The sequence below is a fragment of the Eubalaena glacialis genome, chromosome 6 (genome assembly GCF_028564815.1).
Source record: "Eubalaena glacialis isolate mEubGla1 chromosome 6, mEubGla1.1.hap2.+ XY, whole genome shotgun sequence".
NCBI lineage: Eukaryota > Metazoa > Chordata > Mammalia > Artiodactyla > Balaenidae > Eubalaena > Eubalaena glacialis.
In genome coordinates this window covers 737,873-762,222 of record NC_083721.1, presented here as the reverse complement: position 1 = coordinate 762,222, position 24,350 = coordinate 737,873, and the positions used below count along the sequence as shown (strand labels likewise).

General features: G+C 55.4%; 1 protein-coding gene across 9 annotated transcripts in view; it reads left to right on the top strand.

Annotated features, from left to right (window-relative positions):
• The window catches only part of PCBP3 (poly(rC) binding protein 3), a 212,933-nt gene extending 210,189 nt beyond the window's left edge, over nt 1-2,744 (top strand). For 8 of the 9 annotated variants that reach the window (XM_061192815.1, XM_061192814.1, XM_061192813.1 and 5 more), the window contains 2 exons: nt 761-930; nt 2,079-2,744. In XM_061192815.1, the coding sequence (XP_061048798.1) occupies nt 761-930; nt 2,079-2,115 (207 nt within the window). In that variant the 3' untranslated portion in view covers nt 2,116-2,744. The remainder of the gene's footprint in view (nt 1-760; nt 931-2,078) is intronic. The other variant, XM_061192811.1, reaches the window with a different exon arrangement.
• The last annotated feature ends 21,606 nt before the right edge of the window (nt 2,745-24,350 follow it).

Here is a 24,350-nt window from a genome sequence, read left to right as displayed (position 1 = left end):
GCCCCTCCCCCTCCCTGCCCTGCTTAAGCAGCTTAGTGCCCATGGGGGTGGGTGATGTCACCCCCGAGATACCAGCCAAGGAAGGAGCTGGTGGTGCTTCAGGGTTGACTCGGAATTCAGATGCCGGAGCTGCCTGGGGACCCCGGCTGCCCCCATTTGAAGGCCCTGCCTGGTTCAGGGTCAGCCCTGGGAGTAGGTGGCCCAGAAGTGCCCCATGGGCCCTCGGAGGGCCTCACACACTCCCCTCACACACTCAGTTATCTCCCAGCCATCCTCTGGATCCCTGGTTTATCTTAAGAATGTTGACTCCGATCCCCAAACCAAGACAACAGGGCAGGCGTGGGGCACGTGTCCTAGAGGGTCAGCTGCCTGGGTGGGGAATGGTGATGGCTGGGGACACCGCCTCTCCAGCTCCCGTGTCCACTCAAACATACATCCCTCCAGCCCGAGGGCGTGGCCTAGAGGGGCTAACATGGCCTCGGGCCCACAGAGGACGCTGGGCCAGGTGATGCGGCCGCATAACCGCTGTGTCTTGATTTGTTGGGACTTCTTGCCATCGAGGCCAAGCAGAGGCCAGGCACCCACGGCCCCCGTCCTCCAGCAGGAGGTGGGGTGGGTGTGCCTCTTCCCTCTGGAGCCTGTGATGTGCTGGGGGTGGGTGGCCCAAAGCAGCGCTTCCTGCAGCTTCCCCAGCGGCTCGGCACCGCACACGGGCTGCGGTGGATTCTCCTCTAAGAAGCTCCTCCGTCCTTTCTTCCAGCTAATAGGCTGCATTATTGGACGCCAGGGGACCAAAATCAATGAAATTCGACAGATGTCTGGAGCTCAGATCAAAATTGCCAATGCCACAGAGGGGTCGTCAGAGCGCCAGATCACCATCACGGGGACCCCGGCAAACATCAGCCTTGCCCAGTACCTCATCAACGCCAGGTGAGGCCGGCCAGCCCGCACGGGCCTGCACGGGGCTGCCTCCCGGGGCTTCTCTCTCCCGGCTCTGCAGGGGGGGCGGTGTGGAGCGTGACGGGGAGAGTCTCCAGGTGGACGCGGGCCCACACGCTCCTCTACACTCTCACACCTGACCTTTCACCTCCGGTGGTCCCCGCACGGCCCCAGACAAGTCGCTAGGCGTTGGCGCCTCAGGCAGCAAACTGTGGGGAGGCCAGCGTCCACACGGACTCGGGGCGTCTGAAGCCAAGCCTCTGGGCCTCATTCTTCACAGCCACAGGGAGGTGTGAGGGCCAGCCTGCCTCCTGCCTGTCCCTGTGCAGTGGGAGGGTCTGGGCCCTGTGATGCCACCGCCAGCCTCGTAGCCGTGCTGCCAGCTCCGCACACCCGGGAGGTCTCTGGGCTTTGGAGCTGAGGAGGGGCTGCTTCACTGGCCTTTCCTGGGACCTCCGGCCTTCTGCCCACGGGGACAAGCTGGGGGTGGCCTGGCCAGCACCTGCCCCTGTGCCCACCCCACGTTCTCTGCTCGGCAGAGGCCTGGGTCTGGGGTCATTGAAGGTCAGCATAAAAGGCTCTGTAGTTTCAGGGAACAGGTCACTGGGTTTCTCTGCTCTCACACATCTGTGGTTGTAAAGATCCCCCCCACCCAGACACTTGGTGGGCGGCTGTCAGGGAACCGTGCAAGGGTCTGAAGTCACGCGCTGGGGCAGACGGAGGTCCTGTGGCCCGAGAGCCAGGGCGGAGCTCCTGCGCATAGCGGGCCCCACCCTCGGCCTCCCTGCTGAGGGCGACCACACCCAGGAAGCCTCCAGAGCCACGCGGCACAAGGGCCCTGCGTCCCTCTCCCCGGCAGTGTCACTCCCATGCCCCTCCCGGCAGTGGCCGTAGAAACGGTTGTGGCAGCCTGGGCCTGTCCTGGTGGCTGTCATCACCCCACCATGTGGTGACAGGTACACGGGCCCCTGTGGCCGGGAAGGAAGGCCCCGTGGCTCTGGTCCCTGGTCCTCAGCTAGTGGCCACTGTGCTGTGAGCCAGGACCGTCCATGGCAATGAAGAGGGAGGGGCAAGGCTCTAAGGACTCCTCCGTCTGTGAGGACGTGGTGACCTGTGCCCTGTGCCCTTGTCTCTTCCAGGCTGACGTCCGAGGTCACCGGGATGGGCGCGCTCTAACCCCGCCGACGTCCCCACCGCTCGCCACCTGTGCAGACCGCCCACCCCCTTGCAGATATAGAGGTTTCTTTACTACAGAAGGTGTCTGTGCCCTAGAGATGCACCCACAGCGCTCTATCTGTGTCTGTGAGCCCCCGGCTCCGCCCCGACACTGCTTCAAGTTCACTGACGCCCGTCTCCTCACGCGTTGGCATGCCGTGTTCATTATTTTAAATGCTTTGGGGCCAGTCCCATCTGTGACGTTTTAGAAACGTTGTTCCTTAGTGTCCGTGTAACTGTTTTAAGACTTGGTTTGACGTTTGGACGGCGCTTCCGGCAGCCGTCCCCTCCAAGCCCCAGGGGCTGTGGCCGCAGGGAGCTGCCCCTCCCCGGTCCCTCGGCCTCGGCTCCCGTGGCCACGCGGGTCAGCGCCGGGCGGGGTGCACGTCTGCCTCTGTCGGAGGGCAGGAGAAAGGAAGGCGCGGGGTCCTGACCCGGGGTGCAGGGCGGAGCGGGGGTGCTGGGCCGCGGGCGTCTGCGGGGCTGAGCGTGGCGACCGGCCGAGGCGCCTCCGCACCGCGTCCCAGCTGAATAAACGTTGTGCGCTGCCCCTCGCTTCTGGCTCCTCTCTGTGCCCCCCGCACTCAGCCCCCCCGATGCTCGTGCGGCCGCCTGCCGCCCAAGGAGCAGCTCCTTCTCACCCACATAGCGCTCCCACCCTCTCCCACCTTTAAACAAGTCATTGTCTGACTTCCACGACTCTTCTGGTTTTACTTTTGCAAAACTGCGTGGGGGGCAGCGATGCCAATCCCAGCCCAGCGTCGGGGAGTAAGGCTGCTGCCCCGCTGCGCCCCTCTCGGCGCTGAAGCCCTGGGGGGCCCAGGCCCGGGGCAGACAGCTCTGCCTGCTCGTGTCAGAGGCGGGCTCACGGGCCCCGAGCAGGTGGGCGGCCGGGAGGTGAGGCCGGGCCAGCCCCGCAGGGGGCACCCTCCTCCCCGCATCGCTGGGAGTCCGCGTGGCCTGAGGGCCTGCCCTGGTGCCCGCCCCTTAGCAGGAGGCCCTCCTCGTCTGCCCCGCGAGGAGGCTGCCCCGCTCCCCGGGCTCCGGCCAGGCCTCCGGTGCTCGGGCCGCCCAGGCACACTCCCCCACCCTCCCTGAAGTCCCCTGGTCGAGGCTGGGTGCGCAGCATAGCGGCGCCGGCCACACCGCAAGCCCAGGGTTCAGGGCTGCGGTTCACTCACGCACCCACCGGCCACGTCGGCCACGTGCCGGCCTCGCTCAGGGCCCGGGAGGTGGCGGGGACGAGGTGGACGCAGGCCTCCCTCTGGGCACCTCGGTCAGCTTTGGGGTGGCGGGTGGCCGGTAGGCAGGGTGAGGAAGTGCCTTAGAGAGCCAGAGCAGCCGTGGGCAGAGCCGGCCGTGAGGAGGACGTGGGAAGTGCAGCGTTAACCGTGGGGCCCCGGGAGGTGCAGGCTGGGGGCAGCTGAGGTGCGGGCCCCGCTGCGCACGCATCTGGAGGGGAAGAGCCGGTGGAGGGGCGGCCGGGGCCGGAGCAGCTGGGGCAGGAGGGCAGGAGGGCAGGAGGGCACAGGAGTGACGGGGGCCAGGGGAGCCCTGGCAGCTGCGGGACTGACAGAGGTGGGGCTCAGCCAGGTGCATTGGTTCTGGAGGCTTCCGAAGGAAGAACGAGCAGGATTCCCTTCAGATCCGAAGTGTGCTGCGGAAGCAAGAGGGTCCAGGCCACGCGACGAAAGCTCTCGCTCTGAGCCCTGGAAAGGCGGTTTGCCCTCCATGAACGGGGAGGCTGTGGATGAGGGTTGGGGAGACAGGCGTTCGGTTCTGGACGTGTCAGTGGAGATATGCCAGCCCCACGGTCCAGGCGGGAGAGGCCGGGAAGCAGCAGGCCAGGCACCATTGGAGGAGCCCCGAGGGCGCCACGCGGGATGCACCCAGAGTCAGGAAGAGGGGCCTCACTCGTGCCACCCGGCGTGGGGCCCGGCGTGGGGCCCAGAGGAGATGCTCGTGTGCCAGGCACATCACCAGCCCCGGCTGATGCCCGGCACCCAGAGGAGCGGGGCCCCTTCGGAGCTGCCCACCCTTCCGTGTCCACAGATATGACTGCTGTGAGCTGCATGTACAAGTCTCTGTTGGAGGTGAATACCTAGGAGGGAAGTGACTGGGGCACATGACGGGTGTATCTTTAACTCTTAAGAATCTGCTTACCTGGTTTCTACAGTGGCTGTGCCATTTGATGTTCTCTCCACATTGCAGGGACGTTCCAGTCGCTCCACGTCCGCAGCGGCATGTGGTGTGTTCAGTCATTTAATATTAGCCGTTCAAGGGGGTATGCAGTGGCAACTCACCGTGGTGTTAATTATCATTTCCCTTGTGACGTGGTGTTGAGCATCTTTTCACGTGCTCATTTGCCCTCTATCCTTCTCTGCTGAGGTGTTTATTCAAACCTTTTGCCCGTTTCTTAATTTGGTTCTCTTATTATTGAGTTTTATTTATTCATTTTTTGAGAGTCCATGGGCATTTTTTTTAACACATCTTTATTGGAGTATAATTGCTTCACAATGCTGTGTTAGTTTCTGTTGTACAACAAAGTGAATCAGCTATACGTATACATATATCCCCGTATCCCCTCCCTCTTAAGCCTCCCTCCCACCCTCCCTATCCCACCCTCCCTATCCCACCCCTCTAGGTGGTCACAAAGCACCGAGCCGATCTCCCTGTGCTATACAGCTGCTTCCCACTAGCTAGCTGTTTTACATTTGGTAGTATATATGTGTCAATGCCACTCTCTCACTTCGTGCCAGCTTACCCTTCCCCCTCCCCGTGTCCTCAAGTCCATTCTCTACGTCTACCTCTTTATTCCTGCCATGCAACTAGGTTCATCAGTACCATTTTTTTTTTAAGATTCCATATATATGTGTTAGCATGTGGTATTTGTTTTTCTCTTTCTGACTTACTTTACTCTGCATGACAGACTCTAGGTCCATCCACCTCACTACAAATAACTCAATTTCTTTTCTTTTTATGTCTGAGTAATATTCCATTGTATATATGTGCCACATCTTCTTTATCCATTCATCCGATGATGGACACTTAGGTTGCTTCCATGTCCTGGCTATTGTAAATAGAGCTGCAATGAACATTTTGGTACATGACTCTTTTTGAATTATGGTTTTCTCAGGGTATATGCCCAGTAGTGGGATTGCTAGGTCGTATGGTAGCTCTATTTTTAGTTTTTTAAGGAACCTCCATACTGTTCTCCATAGTGGCTGTATCAATTTACATTCCCACCAACAGTGCAAGAGGGTTCCCTTTTCACCACACCCTTTCCAGCATTTACTGTTTCTAAATTTTTTGATAATGACCATTCTGACCAGTGTAAGGTGAAACTTCATTACCCTCACCAAAGTGGGTATAGAGGGAACATATCTCAACATAATAAAAGCCATATATGACAAACCCACAGCTACCATCATACTCAAATGAAAACATTTCCTCTAAGATCAGGAACAATTCGAGGATGCCCAATCTCACCACTTTTATTCAACATGGTATTGGAAGTCCTAGCCAGAGCAATCAGATGAGAAAAAGAAAGAAAAGGAATCCAAATTGGAAAGGAAGAAGTAAAACTATCACTGCTTGCAGATGACATGATACTATACATAGAAAATCCTAAAGATGCCACCAAAAAACTAGCAGAGCTCATCAATAAATTCAGTGATGTTGCAGAATACAAAATTAATATACAGAAATTTGTTGCATTTCTATATTCTAACAACAAACTATCAGAAAGAGAAATTAAGGAAATGATCCTATTTACAATTACATCAAAAAGAATAAAATACCTAGGAATAAATCTAACTAAGGATGTAACAACACCTCTACTTGGAAAACTAAAAGACACTAATAAAAGAATTTCAGAAGACAACACAAACAGATGGAAAGGTACACTGTGTTCATGGATTGGAAGAATTAACATTATTAAAATGTCCATTCTACCCAAGGATATCTACAGATTCAGTGCAATCCCTATCAAAATACCAATGACATTTTTCACAGAACTAGAACAAATAATCCTGAAATCTCTATGGAAACATGAAAGACCCCAAATAGCCAAAACAATCTTGAGAAAGAAGAACAAAGCTGGAGGGATCACACGCCCTGATTTCAAACTATACCATGAAGCTACAGTAATCAAAACAGTATGGTACTGGCACAAAAAGAGATATAGATCAATGGAACAGAGTACAGAGCCCAGAAATAAACCCTATATGGGCAATCAATCTTTGACAAAGGAGGCAAGAATATACAATGGAGAAAAGATAACCTCTTCAATAAATGGTCTTGGGAAAACTGGACAGCTATTCAATACATGCAAAAGAATCAAGTTGGAGCACTTTCGTACACCATATACAAAAATAAACTCAAAATGGATTAAAGACTTAAGTGTAAGACTTAAAAACATAAAAATTCTAAAAGAAAACATAGGCAGTATGCGCCTTGATATCGGTCTTAGTAATTTTTTTTGGATATGTCTCCTCAGGCAAGAGAAATAAAAGCAAAAAGAGACGGATTGGGGCCACATCAAACTAAAAAGCTTGTGCACAACAAAGAAAACTATCAACAAAAGGAAAAGACTGCCTACTGATGGGGAGAAGATATTTGCAAACAAAATATCCAATAAGGGGTTAATATCCAAAATATACAAAGAACTTATACAACTCAATAGCAAAAAAACAAACAACCCAATTGAAAAATGGGCAAGGGATCTGAATAGACACTTTCCCAAAGAAGACATGTAGATGGTCAAGAGACACATGAAAAGATGCTCAACATCACTAATCATCAGAGAAATGCAAATCAAAACCAGAATGAGATTTTTTTTTAAAAGCCACAATGAGATATCACCTCACACCTGTCAGAATGGCTATTATCAAAAATACAGCAACTATCAAGTGTGGGTGAGAATGTGAAGAAAAGGGAACCCTCCTACACTGTTGGTAGGGATGTAAATTGGTGCAGCCACTATGGAAAACAGTATGGAGATTCCTTTAAGAATTAAATATGATCCATATGATCCAGGAATTCAACTCCTGGGTATTTATCTAAAGAAAAAGAACACTAATTAGAAAAGATATATGCACCCCGACGTTTATTGCAGCATTATTTACGATAGTCAAGTTATGGAAGAAACCCAAGTGGTCATCAATAGATGAATGGATAAATAAGATGTGGTGTGTGGGTGAGGGGGTGTGTGTGTATGTGTATATATATAATGGAATATTACTCAGCCATAAAAAAGAATGAAATCTTGCCATTTGCCAAAAGGATATTTTGCTAAGTGAAATAAGTCAGACAGAGAAAGACAAATACTGTATAATTTTGCTTATATGTGGAATCTATAAAACAAAACAAATGAACAAACATAACAAAACAGAAACAGAGTTATAGACACAGAGAACAAACAGGTGGTTGCCAGAGGGGAGGGAGGTGGGCAGAGGAGAGAAATAGTGAGGGAGATTAAGAGGTACAAACTTCCAGTTGCAAAACAAATGAGTCACAGGTATGAAATGCGCAGTGTGGGGAATACAGTCAATTCCTACGGAATACCTTTATGTGGTGACAGATCAGAATTAGACTTATTATGGTGATCATTTTGAAATGTATAGAAATCTTGAATCACTATGCTGTGTAACAGGAACTAACATAGTGTTTTAGGTCAACTATACCTCAAAAACAAACTCGTAGAAAAAGATGAAGTTTGTGGTTACCAAAGGTGGGGGTGGGAGGAGGAGGGATTGGATGAAGGTGGTCAAAAGGTACAAACTTCCGGTTATAAGATAAATAAGTCCTAGGGTTGTAATGCACAACGTGATGAGCATAATTAACACTGCTGTGTGCTGTTATGAGAGTTGTTAAGAGATCTCATCACAAGGAAAAATTTTTTCTCTTTCTTTAATGTCGTGTCTATATGAGATGGTGCTGTTCAGTACACTTGCTGTGATGATCATTTCATGATGCATGGAAGTCACATCACTGTGCTGCACCCCCTAAACTTGACTGTGCTGTGTGTCAGCTGTGTGAACCTGGTTCTTTTTCTTTGGAGAATCTGCGCTCTCCCTCTGGAATGTCCATACTTCACCCCAAAATATCCAGGCCCAAGCGCCCCACATGCCACTCCTCCATTCTACATGCCACTGGCACCTCTACGTGCACTGTTCAGGGCAGGGCGTTCACCTTTCTGTAGCTCTAGAAAATGTATTTTCATTATTTCATTAGATAATTCCTCTGTCTGTGTGTTTCTCTCATTCTGTAACTTCTATCTTCTGGAATTGATTGTCTCCTCCACTCGGCACCCCTCTTAGTGGCTTTTTCTTCTCCTTCTAGCTCTTCCCCAGCGTTCTGTCTCCGGGGCCTGCATCCGATCCCCCGGCACTCTGGTCAGTTCTTCAGCCGACACCGCCCTATTCTGGGTCCCGTCTGTCCGCTCTTCAGCTATCACACTTGGGATGGCTAGTATGCAGCCACTTCTCATGGTTTCTTGCTCGTATTTCACGTCGTTAAGGAACCCCCTTAAGTTTTAGGTGTATTTCTTTTTCTCACACTTATAGGACCTCGAGATCCCAGAAGGGTCCAGTCCAGCCCATCACAGATCAGGAAATAAGTCCAGGAGCAAGCAGGCCCCTCCCAGGATGACTCAGCCTCAGCCGCCCTGACCTCTCCCAACATCATGGTCAGTGTGGGGGGCAAACTCCTCCACTGGGTGACCCCGAAGACGGGCGGGCAGAAGAGGAAAGGGGCATTAGTGTTGCAGACCTGGGCCCCGGGCCAGCCCTTCCAGAAGAACCCTGGTGGGTGGCTTGGTCCTAGCCCGGGGCTCCATTCCCCGCATCATGAGGGGATTCACTTTGTTCTTTTGCCGCTGAGTGAAGAGTGGGCAGGAAGAATATTTGCAGGGAAACTGGAGGCTCTGAAGGGCTGTGACCCTAGGAGCAGCGACTCCAGAGGGCCCTGCCAACGGCGTGGGGGCCTTGGCAGCCCCCACCCACGCGCCCCCCACCCCACCCCCATCCCGGCGGACACCCAGCAAATGCCCGTCAGGAGGCGCAGGTGTGTCTGCAGGGCCAGAGCTTCAGGACACAGCGTGTCAACCTGTGTGACGCGTGTCCCCCATGGCCGCAGCCCGTCCGTCTCGCAGGGCGAGATCCACTCCTGGCCAGAGCAGAGCCCCGGTCCAGACTTTCTGTTGCATCAGAAGAATTGAGAAAGCAGAAGAAGACCAACTAGGAGACCACGGGCTGCTGCGTCAATTGCGTAAGGGATGAACGAATCTTCCCGTGAATATGCTTGTAATTACAGGCCTGCCCCTATCTTCATGTTGCGTTCGTTTCTGGGGCTCTCTAGAACTTTGTGGAGTGAATCTAGCTGCGTTTTGGTCTACACGAGAACAAATCATGAGGCACTCCCCAAAAATGTATTGCTTGTGACACAGCGCCTGCTCGGTTTCCTGCGAAAGTAAATGAATTCGGACACAGGAGGCGCTGTGGAAAGTTAAAGGAAAGCAAGCGTCTTTGTAAGCGGTGTAAGAACCAGGTCTGCGACCAACGGGGTCCTGCTCCAGTCGGCCTTTTAATAGTTACTTATCAGAGAAAATAATTCCATATCAAACTGAAAAACGTGTTAATGCACTTATCACTCAAATTACACTTTGCTGTAGAGCAACCCTGTTCCTTATGAATTTCCAGAATTGCCCGGATTTATGCTGAATGTGACCAGTGTCTCCCCCCCGCCCCCAGGCTGAGGAACCTCGCACCCCTCACGGGACAAGTTAGCAGAGCAGGAGGCTCTCCGAGGGGTGGGCAGGGTCCCGAGGGGAGAGGGAGGCGCCTGGCGCTAGGTGAGGCCCCGGGAGGGACATGTCCGTGCAGCTGGATGGAATGGCCTCACGTGAAAGCAGTGAGAGAACAATGACTTGCCCCGCACAGGGAGCCCCCATCATAGCGACAGCTGACTTCTCATCAGAAACAGTGAGTTGGCAGTATCCAACAGGTGACACATTCAAAATAACTGAAAGTAAAAAACTGTCAACCAAGAGTCTTATATCCAGCAAAACTATCACTCAGAAATGAAGATAAAATAAAGATTCTTGCAGGTAAACAAAAACTGAGAAGGTTTGTTGCTAGTAGACCTGCCGCCCAAGAAATACTGCAGGAATTTCTTTGAGCTAAAAGCACACAACCCCAGACAGTAATTCAAGTCCACACATGCCCATGAACCAAGAGCACCAGTAACGTAAGTATTTACTTAATTACAGAGACAGTATAATTACACATTTCTTCTTTTTTCCCCTAACTGACTTAAGAAACAATTGCAGAAAACAATATCTATAAAATTGTACCGTTGGGCCTTTAACCCATGACTGTACGATACTTGATAATAGAGGCACAGGCAGGGGAGTGACACTGGTGCTCTGTTGGAAACGACAGCAGATGAAACCTCAAATCCACAGAAAGAAACAGAGAAAATTAATAATAATAAATAGATGGGTAAATATTAAAAAGTCAGTAAACGTGTATTTGCTTCCTATGTGTCCTCTGAAGGCGGGGGCCCTCCTCCCAGCTCCCCTCTCTGCTCTCTGGAAAACACACCTGCACTTTGCCCATTTTATTGCCCCTTACATTTTATCTCCTCCCTACACACTGTATTGTTTAGTTCTGTACTGTTTTTAAGGTCGTTAAGTGGAATCATACTGAATGCGTTTTCTACGACAAGCGTTTTCCACGCAGCTTTGGGTGCAGCCGCTGAGGCTGTAACCCAGACCGTTTTAGGGCCAAACAGCGTCTGGTCATACGTGTCCACTCATTGCAGGGGGAATCGGGGTTGTCTGCAGTTCTGTTTGTTTTTTGCTGTTATAAAGATCGCTGGTGTAAACATTCTTCTGGGGTCTCCTGGCACAGGGGTTTGCATTTCATGGGAAACACTCGTATTTGGACGGCGCCCACGCACAACGAATGAAGACACTCATGGCCAGAGGCAGCAGGGCTTGGCTGAGGCCTGAGGGAGGCCCCGCCGGGATACACCTGCTGCCAGTGTGCTGCACCCTGGCTGGGGGACCCTCCAGGCACAGACGCAATGCAGTTGGCCAGATCCTGCCAAGTCACCTCCCCAGGCGGCTGCACCAAACTCTGCTCCCACCGGCAGTGGGCGGGGGTCCTTGGGAGGGGGGCACCTCCGCAGTCTTCTCTGGGGGTGCAAGTACTTGTGGTTTTAATTGCACTCCCCCGATTCCTAATATGGCTGAGCCCCTTCCCTACGTTCGAACCCCAGTCATGTTTCGTCTTCCTGGGATGCCTGTTCCTGGTTCTTGCCATCTTCCCGTTGGCCCCTTAGTCGTTCTCACTGTATTTTAGGAGCTCTTCACACGTGTGGGGATCGACCGTTCATTAGTCGTGTGTGCTGCAATTATACCCCCAGTCTGTGGCTTGTTCTGGAAAGTTTCAGTGTCTTTTGATGCTTATCTCAATGAGTGAAATTTATCAATCTCTTCTTCATGGCCTGTGAATTCTGAGTCTTGTTTGACAAATTCCTTTCTTACCCAGGGGTCGTATCAATATCTTCTGACATTTTCTCCCCAAAGTTTTCCATTTGGTTCTGACATGTAAGGGCTCATCCTTCTGGAACTGGTCCTACCCTTGCCGAGAGGGGGGGTCTCCTTGGTGAAGCATCTCGGTTTTCACTCGCATCTGCTTCCAGGTACCAGACTGTGTGCACAAGCACAGATTCACCACAATCCTTGATTCTGGAGGCCAGAGCCCCTGGTTTTGTTCCCCTTTAGGGGCATCTGATGTTCTTGCCCAGGTGTTTTCCTCCTACATTTAAGAGTCATGACGGGATTTTGGTTAGAATCGCCTTGACTCTTCAAACAGCTTTAGGATTTTGAGTCTCCCTGTGCATATTGAGTTCCTCTCTCTTTTAGGTCTTCTTTAATATCTCAGTCACATTTAAAATTTTCTTTATTTGCATTTTTCATTTTGTCATGTATGTCCCTGGGTACTTGTACATGTTGCTGCTAACTTATAGGATAGCTCTTAAAATTACATTTCTTTGACGTTCTAAGCAATAGAGTTTATATAATGTACTTCTATCTAGCACGGTGGTGGGGAGGCCTGGCCACCTGGGGGTGACAAGGTGGGGGGACGGCCCGACTGGGCTTCCCTGCAGCCCTGTGAGCAGCTTCATTAGGATAATTCAACTTGTCACAAACTTGCTTTGAGAACTTTCTATTCTCAAGCCCCAAGCCGGCTCTGTGGATGGAAAGACGTGAGTCTGTGTGAAATAACGTCCCAGAAGGCATCTCCCTCATTTTCCAAGAGGAGAATAAGCCACATCTGGCAGAAATACAGACACCAGCCCCATGAGTGTGGACTTGCAGGCCCGGAAGTGACTGTCCTCACCCAGCCACAGCCTGGACCACACGGTGGCAGAGGCCAGGGGTGGCCTCCCTCCTGGCCTGGAGCAGGTCACACTGAGCCGCAGCGGCCGGACCACAGCTGGGCTGAGCAGGCAGTGGCCACGTCAGCTAAGCCCTTGGCCACCTGCTGGGGCCCCATCACCTGCAGGAGAGAGGGGACAGGCTGGGGCCGCCAGGAGCTGCTCCCAGGCAAACACCGCGGAGTCCGAGGGGGATCCGGCCCTGAAAGCGGTTGGTCTGTTACCTCCCGCTGAGGGTGCCCGGCTGGGCCCGGGGACGGACTGACTGAGACAGACCAACAGTAGATTTATTTAAGACAAGTTTTATGGGACACGGGAGCCGCATAAGGAGAGGAAGACCCAAAGGCACAGCAGAACCGAAACACCTTCCTACCTGGTAGAGAGAGACCATCATAGGGAGTAACTCACTGTCTGGGAGGCGAAGGGAGGTGAGAGTCACTTTAACGAGTCTGTTCGCTGAGCGTCCTCTCGGCCTGACTCCCCGTCGCTGGCGGTAAGAAGGCTTCTTTCCTCCTGGTGCCAGGAGGGTGTCTTTCCCACGGCTTCCCCTCCTGCCTTCAGAAAAGGGGGGGGGTCAGCAGACCCTTCTTGTACCTGCTGCTATTTAAGAGCCTTTGACTCAAAATAATCCTTATGCCAGAGGGCTTGTTCTGGGGGCGTGTTCTTCTGCCCTTTGTCACCCAGCAAAGAACAGAGTAATGACCACAGAATTGTTTAAATCCTCAGAAAGGTAAATGGGGGAACTTTAGCCATGAAACAAGAACAGGAGGTTATGAAGCAAATGTTGGTGGATGAGAAAAAATGACTGTAAATAAAAACAAAACTAATAATGAGAGTAATTCTCATTTGTAAACTGTAAATAATACTTATTTAAAAATTCCACTTGGAGCCAAAATTCTTGACAAAATAATGTGGAAAGTCTGGACACGGGCTCTAGTGTAAGTTAAAACACGCTAGATTCTTCTCTTATTGCAAGGAAGTAAAGACACACAAAATAAGTTCAGAATCTTAGAAAATACAAAGTTAAGTATGCATGTTAAACATTTTAAAAGTCAATACTAAAAGAAAGAAATAGAATGTGTAAATTACAAACTGGTTGAGAAAAAGAAGAAAATAAATTTGCTCAGTCTAATAAAAGGTAGGAAAGGTTAAAAAAAAAGAAAAACACGGTTGTTTTAAATTATGCTGTACGATGGAAGAAATTCCTTCAAACGTATCACAGTCACTCAGAAGGAAGGCAGGTGAAATGCATTAACTCATGACACTTATGAAATGTATTAATCCATTAATTCTCAAAGAGATAGAAACTCTCATATTGGGTAAATATACAGATTCCAGCCATGTGCTGCTTCCAAGTGACATTGAAAATAAAACAGCACAGAAAAGTAAAAAATAAAAGGATAGGAAAACCTATACCAGGTGTTGTGGTTTGAACTGTGTCCCCAGAAGACACATCCACGTCCTCGTCCCAGAACCTGAGAACTTGGCCTCGTTTGGAAGCAGGGTCTTTGCAGATGTGATCAAGTCAAGATGAGCCATACTGGCCCTGGTGGCCCTCGTAAGAAGAGGGAAATTTAGACACAGAGATACAGAGAAGACAGGCGGGTGGAGACGGAGGGGCAGTTGGTGAGCTGCGGCCACGGCCCCCCGGAGATGGCGAGGCCGGAGGACCCTCCCCCGGAGCCCCAGAGGCGCTCAGCCTCCAGACTGTGAGAAAATAAATTTCTACCGCTTTGAGCTGCCCAGTCTGTGTAACTCATTACAGCAACCCTAGGAAATGTAATCAAACAGGAAAGAATGGGGCAGAGTTTACAGCAAAAAGCCCTGATGGACTCAAACCAGGCCCCTACCCCCCCCAAGGAAGGAGCTGCCGCCCTCGGGCCGAGGTGGAAGGACACCCGGGTGGCATCGCTGGTGACCTGGGGACATGGCTGCTGGCTCTGGCCGGGCACGGGCACCTGAGCAAGCAGGACACACGTCCGTCCAGGCCTTGGTTTCTAAAAACCATCTCTGCTGTTTCAGAAGGAATCGGGGCTCCTTGGAGACATGGCTGGTCTTGGGCGGAGCAGAGAGAGGGTAAGCGGGAAGCTGGTGCTCGGAGAAGGACAGCCGTGGGCCCACGTGAGCATGTAAATGAGCAGTCACGACGCTTACAGGTCACAAGCTACAGAATAAGATGAGAATCCACAAGTTCCCACTGAAATAAACACATGAAAAAATCAAGGGGTAAAGGAGAAAGCTCTTCCTTGGAGCAGAAAGCAAATAACTACAGAAGGAAAGAGGAAATTACAAAATCACCGTAACAGAAGTCAGATTAGTAACTGTTTCAGTCAAGGATCATCAAATAATGTTAAAACTCATGGGTTAAAGTTTAATGAGAAATAGGAAATTTAACATAATCCCCAAGAATATCCCCAGAAGATGGTAACCTCTCAGCGGAAAACTTGATAGACGTCACGTTTGCTGGGTGCTGAACAACCGTGACGTTCCCAGTGGTGGGACAAACGAGCCTCAGGAAACTCCTGACTCCACACCCTAAGAAGGGCTCAGAAACAAGGGTGTGGAATTCCTGCCAGGAATGCATAACTTGAATCTGATCACAGGGAAACATTGGACAAACCCAAACTGAGATGCATTTTACAAACTAAGTGGCCTGTACTCCTCAAAAATGTCAAGTCAGGAAAGGCAAGAAATAGGTTAAAGAGGCATAACAACCAAATATAAGATGTGATCCTGAGCTGAATCCTGGACCATACGTGCATATGTGTATTTTTTTTTATTTTGCTATAAAGGATATTATTGGGACAGTTGATGACATTTGAATATGTTCTGTAGATTAGACAGTGTTATCCAGTCAGTGTTAATTTCCTGATGTTAATTATGATACTTGGTTAAGTAGAAGCAGGCCCTTGATTACCAGAACTACACAGTGAAGCCTGACCCCGGTCCCACAGAGCTCTGGGGTCTGAATGTCCCTTGGAAACGAGAGCATCTGCCTTTGTGACCCCGTACTAGTCCCTCCGTGGTGGCTGCAGCTGCCCCACGGCGTGCGCCTCACCTCCCAGGCATGCGTGGAGGCCACGCCCATCGGTCAGGGCAGTTCTCCAAAGCAGGTACAAACGTGAGCCTCCAGCGCTGGGGACGCCGTGCTGGCCCATGAAGGGGTCTGAGCCATCAGCCCTGCACCTGTAGCAGGCCAGGCACCATCAGGCCTGCTACAGCTACCATGTCTATGACGTAGCATGTGCGGGTGACCAATGCGATCAATAGGAAAAGCCATAGAGACACAAGACCTGGGGAAGAAGGCATGGCAAACAACTGGAACACGCATCTGTAAAACCCAGAAGAATTCAGGATAGTTTCATAAAGTGTCACGTTGTGAAATCAGCATACAGAAACTACTAGGGTGTGTGGAAGGGATAATCCCATTTGCAGTAGTAAAATAACATAAGACAGAGTAGAAAGAAGTAACATAATAAGACACACAGGCATAGACTTAACAAGACCTGCCCAGAACACGTGAGGAAAACCATGAAACGCTCCTGAGGGCATCCCTCAGCCCTGACGCTCCTGCCTGTTGGGCCCTCTCCTCCCATGGGGGTGTGAGCCCGGCTCTGGTATCTGTGGGTGGTTTTGAGGCCTCTGTGTCCAAGTTTCTTGTCTGAAAAGAGAGGTGACGCTGTGGTGCCGAGTCCCACGGCCTCTGTGCAGATGGGCGAGCGAGCTGGCCGGCGTCTGCGCTGTGAGGCGTGTGACTGGCCCTGGGGGCGGGGGGCAGGTCCACCCAGCCCTCGCAGCCGCTCTCCCGCCCTCTTCCGCGCCTCCTCTTCGTGGGGTGGGTGGGCTGCCCCGAGAGAAGCCCGGGGTCACTGCCCTTTCAGGCCTCCCGGGGCCAGAGGGGCCGGTCTGGCCCCACCTGCTGACCTGCCCCCCAGGGGCTGGGAGCCCAGGGGAGGAGACGGGGGGTTGGCCCCCGGGGCGCCCACCTCGGCCCGGAGGTGTCTCCGAGCTCCTCGGATCCCAGGTGGGAAGAGGAGAGAAGGGCTCCCCTGGGGCAACCGTGACATGGCTCTGAGGCCACGTGCACTCATGTGAGGCCACGTGCACTCATGTGAGGCCAGTGATGAGCCCGGGAGTGGGTGGTGTCAGAAGGCCCCACTTCCTGAGGCCCGGGTGGGCCTCTGGGGCCACGCCGCCCCGGCCGTGCTGCGTCTCTGGCAGGACTGGGACCTGGGGACGGTCAGGGGTCAGCCACACAAGTCCCCTGTCCCCAGAGGAACCCTCGACCTGCTTCCAGATCTCCGGGGCCTGGGTAGACCAGGCAACATGCTTCCTCCGGGGCTGTCCCTCCCGAGCCGGACTGCCCTGCATGAGGCCCCGACGGGCAGCAGAGGGCGCCCCAGGCCCTGCGCACTCACGCGTCCCAAGCGACCACCTACTGTTTCTGCAGTCATTTCCGGTCATTTCCCGTCCTGGGATGTCGGGGGTTTGGTTGGAGGGAGGGGGCTGGGGGGGCCCTGGGACAGGGCCTGGGCCTGGCAGGATTAGCGGCCCACAGACAGAGCCCCGCTGCCCTGGGCGCCTGGTCCTGCACGTGGGGTGGACACTGGCCCAGCCCAGGGCCCACAGAGACCCCTCGGTCCCAGTGCCGAAGCCCGGGGTCTCCACCTCCTGGCGGGGTGTCCGAGGCCGGGGCTGGGGGCCTTATCTTCCCTCACCTTTGGGAGGGGCTTCCCTCTGGGGCTCCCCGACAGTGGGGCCCCGGACCCTGACCCCCCGCAGCCCAGGAGGGGCTGCACCACGTCCCCCCCGCCTGGCCCAGGCCCACGGGCGCGTAGTGGGGAGGGGAGGCTTCAACGGTGCTTCTTCAGAATGATTTTAAACCGCAGGCCCCTGGAGGCCCTTTTCCCTGGAACATCCGTGTCTGTTCGCACACACACTCTGGGGTTTGACTGGGCGGCTCAAGGCCCAGCAGCCTCGGCGTGTTTCTGAGAACTCAGATGTTCTCCCCGAGCACTCCACGCCTCTCATGATGTGAAGCAAACGTGGGGCAAGTGGAAGCAAATGTGGACTCGTGCTCAGGAGGGCGGGTCCACCTGGACCCGCGTCCATGGCACCCTCGGCCTCACGCCCTCGACGCTGCTGTCATTCCCCTCCTCCAGCTGCCAACGCTGAGCATGTCAGGCTTTCTCTGGACAGTTTTCGGAGCTGGAGTGCTGGGCCCGAGGTCACTCGGCCAGCAGGGGATAGAGCTGGGCCTCTCCCAGTCTGACCACCCCTGCTCTCCTGGGGTCCTGGGTCTCAGGTACACCGGCCGGATGCCAGCAGCTTCCCAGAGCCTTGGTACAGTCAGGCCGAGGGTCAGAGGGTCTCAGTGGCCCCCGCAGATGCCGTGGTCCTGAGTCTCAAGGGAGGAGGCGAGGGGCGGGGCTTGCCGGGCCGGGCCCTCAGTGACCCGGGACTGAGGTCACCCTGTGCCCGGCCAGTTGTGGGGAGCACTCCCTCCTTCTCTGGGGTCCAGCGGTCTGGTGGGCTGTCAGCGGTGGGGCAGGGCCCACCCTCTCCCTCTGCCCTCCAACGGGCCTCACTAACCTGCTGTGTGACTTGGGGTGTAGGGGCACAGGCCCCTGGCCAGGACCCCTAGTCCTGTGCCCACCGGTGTGGGGTTAACTCACGTCATCAGGGACCAGCCCGGCCCCGCAGCCAGACACCAGTGTCCACATCAGGCCCCAGCGCTCCCCCCTCGAGGAAGCAGCGGGGAGGGGAAGAGGCCCTGCAGGGACTGCCTGGCCCCCAGCCCACTGCCGAGGGCAGCCCTGCGGGTGGGAGTCCCAGCCCCCGCTGTAAGAGAGGGAGTCCCACCCTGAGGCTGGGGGAAGTGGGTGCAGGGAGTCTGGCGGGGGGTAGGCAGGGGCTGCGGCCCCCAGACCAGGGGTCCCACACAAGACCCTCGCCCTTTTGGGGCCTCACAGCACCTCAGAGGGGCCAGGACAGGGCTGGCCGTGCCCATGGGGCCCCTGTCCCTGGGACCCCTGCCCCTGGGACCACTGCCCCAAAGTTCAGCAGAGCAGGACGTGACTTTTGTTTGCGGGAATGCTCTGATGGCAGGGGCCCTGCTGGGTGGGCAGTGGTGGGCATCTGGGGCTGTCGCTTCCTGAGAAGCCGCTCCCCTGGGCTCCCCAATTTCATCTAAATCTTCTGTTTCCGAGGAAGGCCAAGCTTCTCCCACAGCCTCAGATGCCATTAAAGACGTTTTACTGCCAGATGTTTTGCTTTTTCCACAGAACCGGAGGCCAGCATGAGGTAGCTGGGAAAACATTAACCCCTCCAGACCCACAGCCGGGTCATCGTGTCTCGGCCTGTCCTCCAGGGGCCCTGTGCCCATCCCTCCCCAGCCCACTCAGGGCAAAGAAATGCCTTCTCTTTACAAAGCTTGGGGGGGGGCACCTCCCTAAAGACAAGATGCGTCCCCTGCTGAGGTCCCTGGGAACTTGGTGAAACAAAGAGTTCCGGGGGCCTGGCCAGCCTCAGACGGGGTGTGGGCAGCCCTGCCACCCCTCCAGCCCTGCTCCTACGCTGTCACAGTGGGACCTGAGGGGACGACCCTCGGACCTCACGTCTCACCAGTTATTAGACGGGCAGTGGCCATAGCTCCACCACCCCGGACACTGGGACGGCCCCCGCACGGCGTCCATCACAGACGGTCTGTCCAGAGGGTCCTTCCCCCACCGCTTCCTCTCTCCCCCTTTCCCCTCCCCCCCCCGCTCTCCTTCCTTTTTCAGTGTTTCTTTCAAACGACAACCACAGCCTCTAGGTCTGATTCCAACCGACCAGGGAATATGACTCTCGGCTCTTCAGCAACAGGACAGAGTAAATCAGGCCAAAGTGCGTGGCCCCGGGACGCAGGCCAGACAGATGCATCGAGTTCCTCGGGGCAGCTGGGATGCGGAGGGGTGGGACCCACCACACTCCCTGGTGGGTGTGCCGCAGCCACTCCTCAGGCGAGAGCCCGGGTGCCCTCCCGTCCCCTGGAGCGGCCGGCACGCGTGGACGTTTGTGGGCACTGCCTTTCCCATCCTGGCCTCTTTTTCTGTTGGTTCTTTGCCTTCCTGCTGCCAGCTGGTGCAAGCTCCCTGTCACTTAGGACATGAGTCACCACCTGAGGGGTCCCGCCTGCAGGTCACTGTGACTCAGACACCCCACATGCCAGCGCTTCCACCTGGGCGGCCAGCCTGGCTGCCACCGGTCCACACTTCTCGGCCCCTGGGGGAGGCATCCCGGCTCCCCCCGACCCCAGCACCTTCTCTGACCACTGGCTGCTTCCCATCCAGCTGACTCATTTTGCAGTCAGAGCTGGGAGACAGGACCTCCCTGTGCTCGGTGCCTGGGGCCAGACCACCGGACCCGACAGTCAAGCTGGCCGGGAGAGGGGAAAGGAGGGAGAGGCTGGTCCACGCTGAGGGCAGGGACAGGAGCCTGGCCAGTCTGGCACCCCCGTCAGCTCCGACGTCCTCACGGTCGCACTGCCATGGAAACCACATATGTAACCATGGAAAACATTTTCCTTGATGAATCATGCTCTAAGTTGGGAGGAAAATTCACTCAATAGTTGAGGCATTAAAAAGAAATCAAACGGGTTTTGTTCAACAGATGCTAAGAGGGTTTGGGTCTTTGGTGTTTATAAGTGAAGGCGGCTTTCTGTCACCCACACCCGGGAAGAAGCAGGACATTCCGGAAACACCCGCCGCCATCGCTTGGGAGGCCAGGTTCTTGGGACACTCCCCATGTCCCCCTGTCCTCGGGGGGCCCCCATGTCGCCCTGTCCTCTGGGCCCTTCTGGTCTAGGAAGTTCTATCAAGAGGAGTCTGAGTTTTCAGAGCCTGTGGAGGAGCTCACCCTGCTGTGGGTCCCAGTGGCCCTGGTGGGGTCAGGAGGTGTCCCTTCAGCGGTGAGGGCTCAGCCGTGGGCAGCGGCCTGGGTCTGTCTCCATGGGTCTCTCACCCACCGTGTGGCTCTGGGCACGATAACCCACCTTGGTTTCCCCACCTGGATAATGGGGGTAAGCTCTGCCCGCCTACCCCTGAGTCGGAGGAAGCATCGAACCAGAAAACACAGGGAAAAGCCCTTTGTGCCCTGAAAATCCATGTTTGCCATTATAAATGTACAGTTTTTCCCAGAAAGAGCCGTTTCAGACCATAGAATCAGCACTCGGCAAAGTGGACTTTGCTCCGAAGGGCAGCGCCATCCAACCGGCCCGCCGACCACGGCCGTGGGGATGCTCACTACAGGACAGAGACGGGGCGGCCCTCTGGGATGCCACCCCTGTGGTCACTTCAGACCAGAAGGCCTCCTTGCAGCATGGCCTCGCCAACAGAGGGGGCCGCGCTTGGGCCCTGGGACTGCACGGCCGGCAGGTGGACCGTCAGAGGGGGACGAAGCGTGCGGTCAGGCGGGGGCCCTGGAGCTGCCCGGAGCTGGCCAGGGAGGACCAGCTCCCCCGACAGCCCCGGGACCATGGGTGCAGCGCCAGGCCTGGAACGGTTGGCTCTGTGTGTTCTGGACATTGCACCAGCGGGCTGCCTGGGGCGCTGTCACCTGGTTGGCAGCGTGGGGTGCAGTGTGGGGTCACCTGCTGGCCACCTTCTCTGTGTGGACACAGTGCTGTGAGCAAGTGGAGAGGAGATGACGAGGGATACGCTGCCCACGGCAAGGCACACCCTCACCCTTGTCCTCTGCAGGGGTGGACTTGTGCTAAGGGCCGGGGGGCAAAGATCCTGGGGCCTGGCAGGTGTCCTCACTGTCCTCAGGGCATGTCCATGTTCCCCACGTGCCCAGATCAGATGGTGCATCACCCATGGGGAGCATGACCTATCTGGGGGGTATCACCCATCTGGGGGCCATCACCCATGGGGGGCATCACCCATCGGGGGCATCACCCATCGGGAACATCACCCATCTGGGGGGCATCACCCATCGGGGGACATCACCATCGGGGGCATCACCCATCGGGGGGCATCACCCATGGGGGGCATCACCATCCAGGCGCCTGGCCTGGAGACCAGAGCGGGAGGGGGGTGAGCTCTGCTCTCACTTCCTTGCCCCTGCGCCTCCCCTCATCCCCCCTCCATAAAGGTCGTGGGCCGTAGCCCTGCTGTCCTTCCTGGAGTGCGCCCTGTGTCTGAGGGGCCCTGACCGCTGGCAGGGGCAGGCTGGCAGCAACCCCACAAGCCCCTGGAGAGGGTCTCCCAGGCTGAGGGCAGGGGGGAGACGTGCCCCGGGGATCCGGGCACAACCCGACACTGGTTGTGGCTGGAGGCGCTGCAGGAGGCCGCTCCCCCTCCCCATCCCCTCTTAGGGACTCACACTTGCTGCCTGAAAAGGGTGGGCGGAGGCTGGAGGGTGAGGAGGAAAGAGGGCTGTTTAGCAGGAGGAAGGTCCTGCCTGGCGCGGTGGTTCGGGCGTCTGCAGGGCAGAGGGGGCGCTGTTGCTCCACGGGGGTAGGGCTCTGCCCCGCCCCCATCAGCACGGCGGGCGGCAGGCCCCCCCTGCTGCTGCCTGCGGCCGAGGCGAGGCGTTTCCGGAGGAGACGCTTTCCTCCCAGCTTCCACCCACGCCGTGGTTTTTAACCCCAAGGACAATCCTGGTGGATAACTTCCCCTTTCCCTGCACTTACTTTTGGAGGCACCTGGTATCACAGGGGCCTGGGAGGTGCAGGAGTCCGTTCGGGGGGCGCCCCTGGAGGGCTCCTGTCAGGGGCCCAGGGGCCCAGAGCCCCAGCCCCTAGGAGGCCGAAGCCCAGGGAGTGACCTGCGGGGCCTCCGGACACTGTAGGCTGCACCCCGGGGGGCAGGTGACCCGTGCTTCCCTGAAACAGCCTCCTAGCATGGGCGAGAGGCCCAGAGATGGGGGGCATCTCCCCATCACCACCCTGCCCTTCCTGCGGGGCCTGGGGACAGCCCTGTCCCCCAAGCCTCCTGGACCCCCCAGCCCATGTCCTTCCCCACCTTTCCAGGGCCTTGACTCTTCCCACCTGGAGACCTCAGCTGCCTGGACAGTGTCATCTGGGGGTCCGTTCAAACCTGCAGCAGCCCTGCTACCCAACCTCCCCCCAGACACCCACACCCTCCCAGCCTGGTCCCCGAGGACCTCGGCCCACCTCTCGCCCCTCACGGATGCTGGATACCATGCGAGGGGCAGGGCGGGGGGGCTTGCAGCCTTGGGCCAAGTACCTCCCTGGGGCCCCTCCCCTCTCATGCCCTCCCCGCAGAGGGCTCCGGGGCTCCAGGCCAGGCAGGCGCCCTCATGGTCCCTGCAGTGCTGTGGGGAAAGGCTCGCTCCCCGAAGGCCGATCTGGGACATCAGATGAGTGACACCCCCGCCCCCGGGGAGGGGCCAGCAAGCCCCACGGTGGGAGTGAGAGGAAGAGAAAGGGGCCCCTGGCTGCCCAGCCTGTCTCTTCTCCACAAGCAGAGGGGGTGCTGCAGAGCCCGGCACCCTAACTTTCTCCCTTGCACCCTGGCTGACGGCCCCGTAGGGCAGCTGTGCTGTCTGCCCGGCTCCTGGGAGCCCTGCAGGGAGGGGTCTGAGGCCTGGCCTGGGCCTGGGGGCTGTGGGGATGTTGACCCTGCCGAGGCCGGCTCACCCGTCGGGACCACCTCGCCGGCTGGGAAGTGTGAGTGTCCCTGTGCCCTCCTCACACCCGCATCCTCACTGCCCAGCGGTGTCCACGAATGGACCCTCCCGTCCCACAATCGGCCAGAGGCCCGAGCACAACTGTCCCTGTTTCTCCCCATTTCACAGACAAGGTGAGTCCAGAACCGCTCGGCAGCTGGGCCCCTGCTGTGGGGAGTCACGGCTCAGGGTTTCACACAACAGATTCCGATTTCATCTCCAAGACCTGCAAGAACGTTAGTGCTGCAGCCCCTGCAGCTGAAACAGCTCAGACCTGGAGAGACCACGTGAGCAGGCAACAGCCTTGCGCGAGGGGCCGAGCCCCCTTGTCTGACCCGGAAGCTGGGTGCCCTGCGCCCAACCCCGAAGCACAGAGAGAAGTGCCCACAGCACGGCCTGGGTGAGACCAGTGGCAAGTAAAACTACCCCCACGGTTAGCTCACAAAAGATTCAGAACGTACGTACAGGGAAAACACTGGAAGAGATCCCACAGCAATCACTGAGAGGTATAATTCCTGAAGGGTTTCTCAAAACTTCTTTACTGTGGTTATACAACTTCGGCATGTCTTTCAACTATAAAACATTTTGGCCGATGTTAGACAAGTGGTAACAGCTCCAGCTCTGGGAAAGATCTTTTAGAATGTTCTCTGGGGCAGGGGTGGGCCTGGCCACATCCGGAGCCCACCCCTGCTGGGCCCCGGGGTCGGGGGTCTTCACACCTGTCCTCAGAAGCAGGGTCTCACCATCCTCTCTCTGGGTCTCTGTCTCTCTGTCTATGTATGTATTTATGTAAAACAAATGCACGTATAGTTATTGTTCTGACTGCGTTTTCCCAGAGTAAAAAAACGAAATAATCTTTCGTCAATATGTATTTGACAAAACTGTGAAGAGATATTTCTACAAAGCCTCGGAAGTCAGACCGATCAATGGATTTGAAATGTTTACACAAACAGCACCGTGATTTGTAGGAACTGGTGAGCGAGTGGACAGGCAAACAGGCCGATCAAGCCCACATGAAGATGGGAAACAAAATGCCTCAGGGAAATTCGTCTCAGGGCTCGTGTCCTTTTCAGACTTCT